At 38.3% G+C, this 14,075-nt stretch overlaps 1 protein-coding gene across 1 annotated transcript in view; it reads left to right on the forward strand.

Moving 5' to 3' along the window:
• Positions 1 to 14,075, forward strand: part of GRIN2A (glutamate ionotropic receptor NMDA type subunit 2A) — a 187,261-nt gene that overhangs the window by 165,537 nt on the left and 7,649 nt on the right. The window contains exons 11-12 of the mRNA XM_064462129.1: positions 7,469 to 7,707; positions 9,254 to 10,914. Of these exons, the coding sequence (XP_064318199.1) occupies positions 7,469 to 7,707; positions 9,254 to 10,914 (1,900 nt within the window). The remainder of the gene's footprint in view (positions 1 to 7,468; positions 7,708 to 9,253; positions 10,915 to 14,075) is intronic.

Consider the following 14,075-nt stretch of genomic DNA (forward strand, 5'->3'; position numbering starts at 1 on the left):
TTGTGGTAAGGTGAAGGTAGAGGCTGGTGCTCTGAACTCCCCTGAAATTGTCATTTGCGATCAGCACATGAAGTGTTAAAAATCTTTTCTTGGATCAGAAGGGACATATAAAATAGATTTTTTTCTCCCTTTATGTGTGCGAATAATTCAATACGTTAAAATTAAGGTAAGAACTTGATTAAAATACACCTCCAGAGTACCTAAGGAAGTAGTCAAGGCAGCCTATAAACCATCAGTGATTATCTCCAGGAACCTATGGCTTTAACCGACATGGTTAAAGCAGAGCAGAAAAACACCTGTCTTTTAAAGAAGAAAAGTAAGAACTCAGTGAATTAGACTTTAGTGATTATAAAAACATTAAAACAAATTATTATTAATTTATTGTGGTAACTTGGAAGAAAATAAGAGAATAAAAATTGAAAAGTTAATCTTCCAATTACAGATCTTATAAAATTAATGTAATTACTCATCTGACAGGATAACTGTTCTTGCAGAGAGTGTAGATAAGTGAAACACCAGTAGACAGTAAATTCTTTACAAGGACCGTTTCTGTTTCCTTTTCCACTTAGTCAATGCTTCGACCGTAATCACTGTATATATTTTGCTGCTTATTCTTCCCTCATGTAACTTCTATTTAATGGTTTCGTGACAAGCATTTCTCATTTGTAAAGGTAATTCCAAAGTCATATCTCTGTCCATTATTTTTTCTTCAATTTTCTTCCATCAAACGAACTTCTTCTAGTGGTGTTTCCTTGGGGGGGGGGCTGGCTGGCTGAATGCAGCACACCTTTTAAAACCAAACAGTGTCTCAGACTTCTGACTGCTATTTTGGGCTGTCATGAGTCTGTGCTTAATCTGGCTGTATTCCCAAGTTGCACTGAAACCCAGCCCAGGCTTGGCTTGCTTCCCAAGAATGAAGATCAAAGGAGGTAAATCATGAGCTTTGTTTGGTTTTGGGGGTGTTTTTCTAGCAGAATGAAGCTCAACCCAAGCTGTACTGGCTGGGACTATGCTCTTTGGTGCTTCTCAGTAGCTGTGGGGAGCAGAACGATAAAAGCCCTGTGGCTGTGGACTTGGAGGAGGGGGGTGGAGGCACTACCAGGCATGCAGCACTTCTGATGCTTGTTTCTTACCTACTATCAATGTACGCTCTTAGTGTTGCCATCAGGAGGATACAGGGTTAGAATCTCCATCTCTGTCACTTTTCCCCATGTTTGTATCCTCAGGGAGGGGGGGAGAAGATGCTTAGGCACCACTCAAGATTCCGAGGTCTAGCTTTCTTTCCTGGAAAGGAGCAGCAAGTTGATTTCATTATTTGATTTTTAAAGAAGCAGTAAATGAGGTTATCCCATTCTGTTTTTTCTCTTTTTGGATGCAATTGTAAAACTTTTTGCTTGCTTATTTCTGGCAAGCTTGTAACTAGGGTCATACTTGGGTGACAATGAAAGATATTTTTTTACTGATCATGAGGAAGGCATCAGACAAGTATTGAAAAACTATTATTGCCTCCAAAAAACAAAAATCTTACCCCAAACTGCTTTTCTATAAGTGCATGTGGAGAATGATGGATTTATGTGGGTTTGGGGTTTCTCTCTTTTACAAATAATGTAATTTTTAGTACGCGTGCGTCTTCCTGGATGCATGCGTAGATGTAGAGGGAAAAAACACTCAGAAAACAAATTAACATCAGTGAAATGACCTGTAAGTCAGACAGCTTTAACCATCAGTACCTCATGGCTGGCCCATCGCTGGGGAGGACACAGCATCTTTCAGGAAGGTGGTTTAATGAGCAAAGCTGAGAACCAAGGGAGGATGCCAGACCTTTACAATGCGCTGGGCTGAGGAAATGAAGGGAATCTGGGGATACCAGTAACCCCACTAAAAGAACCCCTGAGAGCTGACACACCTCCAAGAGACAATAATAGAGACTGCAAAAAGGCAGCATGTTTTTCAGTTCCGAGAGGATCGTGGTAGGGATACTTACCACAGCCTGCAAAAACTGCTGAAGGGCTATGATGAGGAAGAGCATGTAATTCTACCCTTTGGTCTGTATCTTTTCTGTGTTCAGATAATTATGTTTTTATTGTGAAGAAATTGTTCAGGGGACACGCTGGACAGTTTATCACTCCTTCCCAGAACGACAAAGTGTGAAATACGCTAGAGGTGTTGCACTAAAATGTAGAAAGAAAGGCACTTCTGGGATATTCAGTCAGAATGGCCAGCTGGCAAGTTTCTGTGCAAATCGCAGTTAGAGAGAGAGCATCGTAGCCACAGGAACAAACTCAAGAGAAATACAAAGGGATCTGACTACTGTTTGCACTGTAACCTAAAAACATTGTAAATAGTCTTGAATTACCACTGAGAGCACTAGAATTTTGCAGTTTATTAGAGAAGACCATACTGTGTTTTGAGTGAATAGTGCAGAGATTCAACTTTGCTTGAAATATATAACTTTAAAATACTTGCTGATACTGATTCTTACAGGATGAGTCAGACTTTTTATGATAAAGCACTATAAATATTTTAAAAATATCTTAATGTAGGCATCATGCAGTTATTTGTGAAATTTGCAGGTTAAATATACTGTGAACACATTAAACAGAAAATAAACACTATTTTCTTTTTGTCAAATATATTGGAACTCTTCCTTTTCTAATCTGGTGCTAGTACTGTGATGTACTTTGTTGCTGAGATCTGCAACTATTCATTTAATCGTTAATCTACTCCAGACATGGACAGCGGTAGAAAATGATTGTGGCATTGTGTTCCTTTCAGTAAGTGCCCAAAGTGAAAAGAAAAAGCCTTAAAATAAGTCTGACTAATATTTACAAGTAACTTGAGACCCCCCTATTAGATGCAGACTTGAACTCCATTAACGCTCGGTTCATTGAGGCCTGGCATTTACATATATTGAGGTTGCTCACTTAGATTTCCAAGGTCTGTCTTATGGAATATTTGGAGCTCTTACTTGTTAATTAGAATTATGCACACATGGAGGTGCCTGAACCTCCATGCAATGCCTGGTAATTGCAAATTACTGGCCTTTCAGTTGCCAAGGCTAGTATATTGCTATAGGTGTCATTACCCTACACATTCACAAGTTAGACCACCCAAAAAGATTTGAAAGACATCATTCCTCCAAAAGGACTTGATTCTTTTAATTTTTTTTTTCTGAACCAAAGTTTAACTAGCTGCAAAGTTCAATGTTTTGAATTCCAAGTCCAGGCCAAGTTTGGAAGTGGCTGAGTTTTATAAGGAATGAATTGACATCCCAGTTAAAAAATTCCTCATACCTGAGTATTTTGTAATAAAAATGTTATGCCTTCTGTAATTATCTTGGATAAAATGTAATGGGCAGGAACAGCAGTAAATAGGTTGGGAATTTTTGCCAAATTTATGGGGTCAGCTGTACTGAAGTGTTAAATTAGTAACTGGTTTGTCTGTGTGTCTGTGTCTGTGTGTGTATACACATGCACACACATATATAAAGATACACTGTAAGTGGTAACTGTTTTATACATATGTAGACCAGAATTACCTGCCTAATCTATCCATTCTCAGATAACATCATTTTATAAATATGACAATCCAATGTTTCACAGTGCTTTGCAATCTATAAAATTGTGGATTACTTTTGGGTATTAACAGTGATTTCTGTCATTGTCAGGTATAATGGAAGGGATATGGCAACAGGAGGATCTGCGAGACCTGGGATGCTTTGTTCTTTGTAGCTTGCCAGGGCACTGTCATTTATCTCAACTCAAAAAAATCTTGGTTGGTTTCTGTAGTGACGTTTTTGGAAAGGTTAGTGGATTATCAATAGTTACTTTAGATGTACATGCCAAAGGGAAAGAAACACAGAGGAAACGGTAATAAAAAAGAGGTTTCAATTCCTTCGTGAATTTTGTTATGAATTGTAAAAGGGCACAGCAGTCAAATAAAATTGATGTTTGACAATCTTGGGAGATCTGAATTTTCCTGTGGGAAGTAATGCGGGCTCATTGTCAGAGCTTCAGCTACTAATGCACAAACCAGAAATATTGCTCTCTCTTTGGACCTGGGTTCTTTTCTATAGCCTCTGCGAGTTTTATTCATAGACATTGGGGATGACCTGAGAGAGGTATGAGGGGAACAGTCCACTGAGGTTTAGCAGAACAAAAGAAATCCACATGTTCTAAGATATGGAAATGCAATAATTAACCCCAACTGTCTATGTAGCAACAGTGTGCAATATCTATACTGTTACAATTAATAATTTATTGTCCCTATGTCCTGGGTTAGAAGACTTTTAAAGATTCATTAGGATTGACTTTCTTCTTTGGGCATGCTTTTAGGTATTTTGAAGATTGAGCACTGTAATTTGGGAGAAGATATATTGCCTTTTGCAGATGTAGAGGTTCAATTCATGCTTCAAGCACAAAACTAAACACAGAATTAAGTAGGAACCAAATAATGCCTCTTACAAATTTGTGAATGCCATTGCTAAAGAGCCTCAGTACTTGTCCTTCTACTTCAATTTTTCCTTCACATTCTCTAAGAAGCAATTTCTCCATCACAGTCTTGTGTTCCACTTCCAACTCACACATCCAAACTATCTGTGGGTTGTAGCTTTCGTAGTGCCCTGGCATCCTATCCTGCAAAATGATCTTCTTGCACAGCAGGTCATTGATCTTCCAGTCTAGCTTGAAAGTAGCTGAAATGTCAATATGGCTTCTAGCCATTTTTTTCTGATCTTTACTGCAATGATGTATGGATTATAATACTGAAAACCTATTCCCCAATCACTGGGCAAGGATTAGGGACCTGTAGCACGGGAATTCTTCCCTCAAATAGAAGCCCTATCCTAAATTGGGAAACACACCAAGCCAGCTAATACTGTACTTTCTGGTCCTCTGTATTTTCTAGAAATAATGAAGTTTATGTCATTAAAAATAATAATAGAATTACTCAGCTCCCCAAGACAGTAAAAAGGCATGTATGCACATGCAATGCTTCAGTAAGAACAACACTAAATGTTTGAAAATTAATATATCATGCAATATAAAAAACAATCTCGGCAGGAACAGTTACAGTTTCTGGCACACCTCTGTCCACGTTGGCAGGAGCAACCACTGCTAAGTGATAGTGTCTTTCATCTGAGGCCAAATCTTGTTGGTGAAATACAGATTCTAAGCCTAAGAATATGCCACAGAGGGAGAGAGAGGATCTGCTTCCTTAGCTTTAAGTAAATGGCAGTAAGGATGTGGCATAGCCACGTAGCCTCTGTTTCAGGCACGTGATGACACCATTTATTTTTCTGCCACTGCCCAGGAGGTAGGCAGTTGCAGCAGCAAAAGGCCAGAGTAGACTGAAGAAGAAAGGCTGGGTGATCCAGAGGTGTCCGGGGCACCACAACAGAGAAGGCTGGGAATACATGATGTGGGAAGGGTTTGCAGTTATGGCAGCACCCAGGTCTCTGGGGGAAAATAGAAAATAAAAAGAGACAAATCCAGGAGAAGAACTGTATTTGAAAGATATTGCTAGTTACAACAAAAATGTAATAAAAAAGAAACTTAAGCAGGAAAAGGGGCATACTGTATCCCTGCAAGTATCCAGGCATTAAGTGAGAGTTGTGAGAGTTGTTTTATATAGAAAATATATATATTTCCATATATATAGATACAGGTGGTGTATGAAACGCAATAGACTGTTAATACTGTATCATATACAACTGTTTTTCCTTACTTACTGCGTGTGCTGTATGGGTAAAGCTAGTCAAGCTTTCCATTTCCAATATAATGTTACTGCAACCTTCAGACGTAATGGTTTGGGTGATTTTACATCCAATGTTGGTGACTGTCACTGCTTTGCCTTAAATAAAAGTATTATGGGGAAGAAATCCAGAAAGTTTTGATAAATAATATCTTTTCTTTCTAAAGTGCTTGTAGATCAGAAAGTGGTTTAAAACTGCATCTCCAAATCAGTTCACCTATTAATAAATTGCAGGCAACTATGAGAGGAAATGTGACTAATGACTACTGCAGTGATGGCCCTGTGCAGCATCTAGGGGCTGCCAGCAGCTGGACTTGGTCACTGCTGCTCATGCTGATGTTTTAAACTTGCCATTTAATCTTTGTTGTTTGGATGGTCTGTCTCCTAACATTCAAAAACATCATCTTGGGCTGGGAGGCTGGAGTAAAAATATGGAAGGGATATGTGGATGCAAAGGGTATGAAGATACCTGGATTGTAAAGTTATCTGGTTAGTTGCTGTTCAACATAAAAAATAAAACAAGATACAAGAACACTAATAAATCAAATCCCTGTATACCCAAGCCCTAGGGAACAAGAGATACCAGAGATGATAGCAGAGACCAGACACATATCAGGAGAGGTTCAGCCAGAATGTTGCAACTTCTAAAAAAAGGGGAAGTAAGGTTATCATGGGTCTCACAGGAAAGAACAAACTTATGGCATGTTTTAAAGGAATTGTGAGAACATGTGAAATTTATTTTGTGATGTTTAAGGGAAGGGCCAACAGGAGGGGTCAGAGTGGATCAGGGAGGAACAAGTGTAGGAAAATGGGGAGGAGGGGGCATAGAAGGGTCTGGTTACGTGTCAGGATGCATGTCTGACTGAGCCCTGTGTCTGATCGCTACAGCCTGTCCCATCTCTTTACTAAACTCAGTTCCTAGCTGGCTTTGATGTGACCTTACTTTCCGTTCGGGGTTTATTAGTGTGGGGGCAGATGTGATTTGTCAGGGGACTTCTGGAAAGACCCGAGGTCTAAGCTGCTGCCTGGGTAAGGGGCGTATAGGGTCTGAGCACAGATATTGCACAGACTTAGCCCAGGCCAGTGTTTGAGGGGTCTGTCAATATTGGTGGCTTTGTGAATCAGGAGTGATGGTGTGTGCATCTTTCACTAGCAAACTTCAGTCCTCATCAGCTGAGCAGGAGGAGGAGGAGGATGATCAGGCCATCTTTATTTGTGTCTGTGAGTATCCTGTGGGTGCTGCTAACAACACTGGTGTCTGTGAGGGTCGGTGTGTGCATCTGCACTCTGGAGTACACACGAGAGGTTACTACCATCTGGACCTGCAGACAGGAGCAGCACTGGTGGCACCTATTGGACTGGGATGGGAGGAGCCTCCTGGGTCTGAGGGTGCACCAAATGCAGCTCTGGGTGGGTTGGAGGAATCCCTGGGATGGGAACCCTCCTCTGTAACACGTGATACTAGTTATAGCAAGCAGAAAAAAGTTTTACCCAAATCACAGATCCTGCTTTCTAGAGGACCCATCTTCCCACGTAATTTATGAAATCTGAGGACATGTGAAACTAGGGTGCTGCGAGTTGCAACCTGCTATATCTGCAAACCCTTAGTAGATAAGACTAAAATGCTCCTCAAATGAAGCGTTAAATGCAAATACTTTTGAATACTGTGAGCAGTAATTATTGCATTCTAACTTGTTTGACTCCTTGCTCTCCCTAGGGGAAATGGAAGAGTTAGAAACCCTGTGGCTGACTGGTATTTGCCACAATGAGAAGAATGAAGTCATGAGCAGCCAGCTGGACATTGACAACATGGCAGGAGTGTTTTACATGCTTGCAGCAGCCATGGCACTCAGTTTAATAACCTTTGTCTGGGAGCACTTATTTTACTGGAAACTTAGATTCTGCTTCACTGGAGTCTGCTCAGATAGGCCGGGATTGTTGTTCTCAATCAGCAGGGTTGGTATTACTTTCATTTTCTCCCTTCAGGCAACAGGCAGAATAAACACTACCTCTCTCAAACATTATCTTTCCTTTTATTTCCACTTGGACATTTGAAATACATGTAAGACCATCAGTGTGATAGTTGGCTTAGGATGTACTTGCACTCCATGGGAAGTCTTTTCTCCATTGAATTATTCTATGGTATGAATTATCATATGCCAGGATAATCAGTAATCAAATGCTGGAAACTAATACATTTAGGGGAAATTTTGATTAAGAAATCGTGAGTTGCTCAGATACAGGAAATGGCTTCATTTCCACCAAAAAAATCCAAACAAAATAAGCACTAAATTGATGACAGATGTTAGCTCTTAGTTTTGTGTATTTATTTAACAAGTGAATTTTAAGTGCTAAAAATATACCGAAATACTTTTTATAAGCTTTTCTTGATAGCAAACTTGAATAAACCATATGAGAAAAGGTCAAATACAAGTGTCATTTGTTTGGTTAGACACTAAGACAGGTTTTAATGATAACTTTACCAACCCCAAAGTAGATTTACATATCCAAATAACTGACACTTGTAGTAAAATAAGGGAAGTATGTGGCTGTTCTTGTGTTTTTGACAAATGAGTTGGGTTTTTTTTAACACAGTACTTTAATTAGGTAATTGACTTTGCTGGATTTTTTTTATATAGCTGAGAAGAATCGAAAATGATACTAAAATGCCTAATTGCTTTAAAATGTGCTGAGATTACCCTGTTGAGTAAGTTGGACTGTATCGGAACTCCATTAAAAATACTCTGCCCTACCCTCTTAGGGATTGTCTAGAGAGGCATATACAATTTAACCTCCACATTTTACATTTGAACTTTATACTTTTGGCCTTTTACATGTGAAATTCTCCTAACCAATGTGAGGAAGAAAAGTACTTCTTTCAAAAGCAAATTTTGAGAACTGCAAATTCACAGGGTCCAAACTGAGCTCCCAGGAATGACTAAAGAGTTTGGAGTTAAAAGATGGTCTTCAGCCTTTTGCTTAAAATGAACCCAAATTCAGGCTTTAGAAATAGGTGGGATTGTTTCATAGGTACTAGGACAGGGTACAGAAAAGATAAAATACCATGACTAGAAGCCTTTCTGTTTCCGTGAAAGTGAAGAGTACCTTAACCTCCAAGAAAACAGCCTGACTGCAGGCTTGTTTAGTGGGATATTTTAATCATTGGTTTAAAACAATAGAGTTTCCGTTACTGACGGTTAGTTATATTTTGTGATGGGACTAGGGAACCTTTTGGGGTACCTGCTAATCTTGTTTTCTAGTATAAACATTGGGGGCCTACAAAGACCATTGGTTTGAAAAATACTGGCAGTTTTTCTCCTTTGCTGACAGATATGGCAGAAATTATTCTCCCATATCAATGTTAGGAAATGCTAAAAGAATAGACTTTTAATCTTTCCAGTCATTAGATAAGCACTGTTTAATTGTTCTTTATTGTTAGTAAAAAGTAGAATGAAAGTATTTAAAATTTACACCTCGTGATTTAATTTGTTTTATATTACAGGGTATTTACAGCTGCATTCATGGAGTACACATTGAAGAAAAAAAGAAGTCTCCTGACTTTACTTTGACCAATTCCCAAACCAACATGTTAAAACTACTGCGAACAGCAAAAAATATGACCAATATCAATCCTTCAAGAATTAACTCCCCCAAAAGAACAGCTGATTTTATTCAGAGGGGTTCCTTGATTATGGATATGGTCATGGATAAAGGAAACTTGGTATTTTCTGATAACAGATCCTTTCAGACAAAGGACAACTTTTTTGGTGACAACATGAGTGAACTGCAGACACTTCCTGGCAATCGACACAAGGACAATCTTAACAACTATGTTTTCCAGGGTCAGCATCCTCTCACACTGAATGAGTCCAATCCAAATACAGTAGAGGTTGCAGTAACAACAGAAGCAAAAGCGAACTCCAGACCCAGGCAGCTTTGGAGGAAATCTGTTGAATCTTTACGTCAAGAATCTGTACGCCAGAGCCAAGGTTCCCAGAGAGAAAATGGGTCAGATGAAAACAGGCAGCTTTCAGTGAAAAGTCAAATATACCTTCCTGAAGAGATTGTCCATTCAGATGTATCAGAGACATCAAGCCGAGCTACTTGCCATATGGAACCTGAAAACAACAACAAGCACCACAAAACCAAGGACAATTTTAAAAAAAGGACAGTAGCATCAAAATACCCAAAAGACTGTAGTGAAGTGGAACTGACATATCTGAAAACCAAGCAGAGCTCTCCACGGGATAAAATCTACACAATTGATGCTGACAAAGAGCCAGGATTCCGCTTGGACACTCCTCAGTACATGGAAAACCTTGTCCTTCCAGAAACTATAGAGTTTCCTGACGTTTATCAAGATCACAATGACAACTACAGGAAAGCAGAACATGCTAACAGGACTCCCTTGCATAATGAAGACAGTCTTCCAAATAATGACCAGTATAAACTTTATGCAAAGCACTACACTTTAAAAGATAAAAATGCTTCCCTAGTTGACATGAACGATAGATACAGACAGAATTCCACCCACTGCAGGAGCTGTCTTTCCAATTTGCCCACTTATGCGGGACACTATTCGAGCAGATCTCCCTACAAATGTGACGCATGCTTGCGGATGGGGAACCTCTATGATATTGAAGAAGATCAGATGCTGCAGGATACAACGAACTTATCACTTCCTGAAGAAATATATGAGCATAGCTGGTCACAAAATAATGCTCTGCAATATCATAAAAAAAATAAGTTGAGGATTAACAGGCAACATTCTTTTGATAATATTGCTGATAAGTCCAGGGAAATTGATACTGGAAGACCTTCTCGTAGCATAAGCTTGAAAGAAAGAGAGAAATTTCTACAAAGTAGTCCATATGCAAGCATGTTTAGCGTTCCCTCAAGCAAACTGTTGAGCAACAAGGCCTCACTTTTAAGTCATGCTCTAGAGGACAGTAAGCGGAGCAAATCCCTGTATCCGGTTCACTCAGATGATAATCCCTTCCTGCACTCGTATCGTGATGAACAGCACTTATCTCTTAGGCGAAGTCCAGCTGATCTTTATAAACATTCATTACCAACAAGAGGAAGAAATGATAATTATTTAAGGTCATCCATAAAGTCTACAGCATCTTACTGTTCGAGGGATGGTCGGATCCATAATGACATGTACATTTCAGAGCATGTTTTGCCTTACGTTGCAAATAGGAATAGCCTGTACTCAACTCCAAGGGTTTTAAATTCCTGTAGCAATAGACGTGTGTATAAGAAAATGCCTAGCATTGAATCAGATGTTTAAATTTTCCATGAACACTTTATCTATAGGGAAAAAATAGTTGCCACCATCTTAGAGGGAGAATTTATCCTTTAACAGTATCCTGCTATGGTAAATGATATGTAAACCTCTCCCCTTCCCAGTGTACTTTTGTACATGAATAGGTAAACTAGTATGCTCTTAACTATCCTTTTAAAATATGTCTTGTTGAAAAGGATAAAAATGAGCCATTTATGTATGCTTTATATATAAATGGCAAGCTGTACTGACATAGCCCCAATATATGTTGGCAACTATGCTGTTTTGTATCTAATTATTTTACTGTTTCGGTTATTCTAATTTATGTTGCTAAGTATCATTCAATGTACTTTTGTCCTTAGAAATGTTTAATGATTTTCTAGTACTGGATAAGCAATATGGCATGCATGTAGTATGGCACAGACAAAAAGAATTAGGAATGCATTTGCACAGTCTCAAAAGTAAGACTAAAAGAGAACAGAAAGCTAGACTTTCAAAAAGATATTTTAGCTTCATTGACATTTTCTAAGCCAAATAATAACAATAAAAAACCCAAACCCCGGGACCCTAATAAACAAAATACAGTGTGTTAGCAGAATATTAGTACATTCATTCTAGATTGACAGAAAATAAATGGGAAGGCTATAGTCCCAAACACGTGAACTGCTGTGTACAAAAAGGAAGCCCCATGGATATTGGTTAATGTACAAATGCTTTTCTTCTATTTCATATGCACTTACCATTATGAACTAAGTTCATTGAAAGGTCTACAGTCATCTTGTCAGAAATTTCACAGCTGCCTAGTCCAGAGTATATATTTTTAGATATCACTATGTGGCACTTACTATGGAGCTGTGGACTTTATTAATAACCTTGACGCCTAATGTGTACGTAAGTTTGCATTTGCCCCTTACTGGTGATTACTCAGGGCTGTATAGTATTTCTTTTATTCTTTCACTTCCCAAATCAAATCCCAACCCACTGTAGTTCTTTGTTCATAGTCTGTTAGTGACATCTAATTAATTGTATGTTAATAGTATTAAAGCTGTTAATACAGTATCAAAGACCAACAGCCATATATTCAGTGTAATCAGTGAGGAGCACAATACTATTTATTTGGATACACAGTGAAGGACTGACACCTTCTGAGGGACTTCTTCCTTCCAGAATATTGTGCATATTTGTTGAACATCAGACCTGTTTTTTTAACCTCTCCGATCGAGCCTGTCATATAAATTGAATATATGCACACATAACTAAGGCGCAGTATCTTTAGTATCACTTACTGGTGTACAAAGATATTCACAAAACAGGGATGCATTGTCAAAGTACAGTACAGTAAAGTACACTATAGTATATATACACATTATATATATACACTATAGTATACTATAGTATAGTACAGTAAAGATCAATCAGATAATTTCACAAATAAAATGTCTGCTACACACCCCTCCTCACCCCCCTGGAAAAAAAGAAAAACAAACCAACCACTAGATTTTAACCATAAGGGAGTGTGGAAGGGAAGATAGGACATCTTTCATGAGTAGAGTGTACAGCTGTAAATTTAAATGAAAGAAGTAAATGTAATTGCTAATATATTTAAATACTGAAAGCATTCTGCCGCTCGTCTGAGAATTGCTCTAGGTTTTTTGTGTGGGGGAAGTTTAGAGTATTCAAGCATTATTCCTTACATTTCACTGAAGAACAGTGAGCAGGGAAACCATTACCACTGTGAATTAGAAAATGTGAATATTACCCTAACTTTTCTCTGAACTGAAACTCTTTTCAATAGAATTGTGCCTGTCAGCTGTAATTGTAGTATCTGCATGCCAGGGGTACAGTATGCAAGTTATTTAATTTAGAATAGCATACTGCACAGCAGAGTTGCAAATGGGAGATAATATAAATGATATGCAGGGGTAGACAAAATATAGCTTCTTTAATTTTGTTTACAGGTTTTTTTATTAAACAGATTTAAGCTGACTTTAACTACCAAACAGTCCAGAATGAGTTCTTGATATTTACAAATATATTTGTATGCTCACCATGGTGGTGAAGGGTGACATTTTTGAAGGAATTAAATGTAATAAGATTTGGGCTCCTGAGTTCCTTTCCAGCTTCCAAAAATCTCAGTATACTTTATTATAAGGATGTTCAGAAAGCATATCTATTGGTATTTGTACGCTGTCCAGAGCAAATATGTTTTGAGTATTCTTTATTCAACATTTGGTCACATTTCTTGGCCCTGATCCACATGGTATACTTTCTGGTTCCTCACTGGATGTAGTTTTTATAAAGAGAAGATCCCTACCTGTCCTTAGAGAGATTCAGATTTCTTAGGGATAGTTGTATGAGCTAAGCAGGGCTAGGGTGTTCATGGGATGAACACTACTTTTCATGAATCAAAACCTTTTCCCAAAGACATAGGTATACTATTTGTCTTAGGCCTATAGGAAGGCAAATGCACTAAAGGCATAAATAGTGTTGTAACAAGTTTAATAAGAATATTTCAGGCAAATTTGGATTTCCAATCCAAGTCATAATAGTAAGTAAAATCTTAAGCATTTTGAACTACCTGGTGTGTTTCAGCAGATACGGTATTTGCTGATATCATACCAAAACCTGCCATGCAAGGCGCTGAGTATTTTACCAAGTGAATTGTAAAACTTAGTGGTGGCTCTTGTCTTTCACATCACCTTAAAGCTCTCAAAATATTTGCTGATTGCTCCAAGTCTTTTGTATCATCATCTCCATCTAACTAGACACACATAATTCAATCTATAGACAAGTACTGTATGTGAAGTTGTGGGAAAGAAAAATCCCCATTTACAACATTTTCAAAGTAAACTGCTGGGATCCAAATGTAAACATCCTAAACCCAGGTGGATTTATCCTTCTGTGAAATGTACAAGCAAATTAGCTATAAAGAAATATATTGCAGTGTTTGCTTTTTCAGATTTGAGCAGATTTCTGGTGACTGTAGAGATTTATTATTATTAGCTGTAAATATGCAATACAACCACCTCCTCTAAAC

Source organism: Phalacrocorax carbo, chromosome 10 (genome assembly GCF_963921805.1).
Source record: "Phalacrocorax carbo chromosome 10, bPhaCar2.1, whole genome shotgun sequence".
NCBI lineage: Eukaryota > Metazoa > Chordata > Aves > Suliformes > Phalacrocoracidae > Phalacrocorax > Phalacrocorax carbo.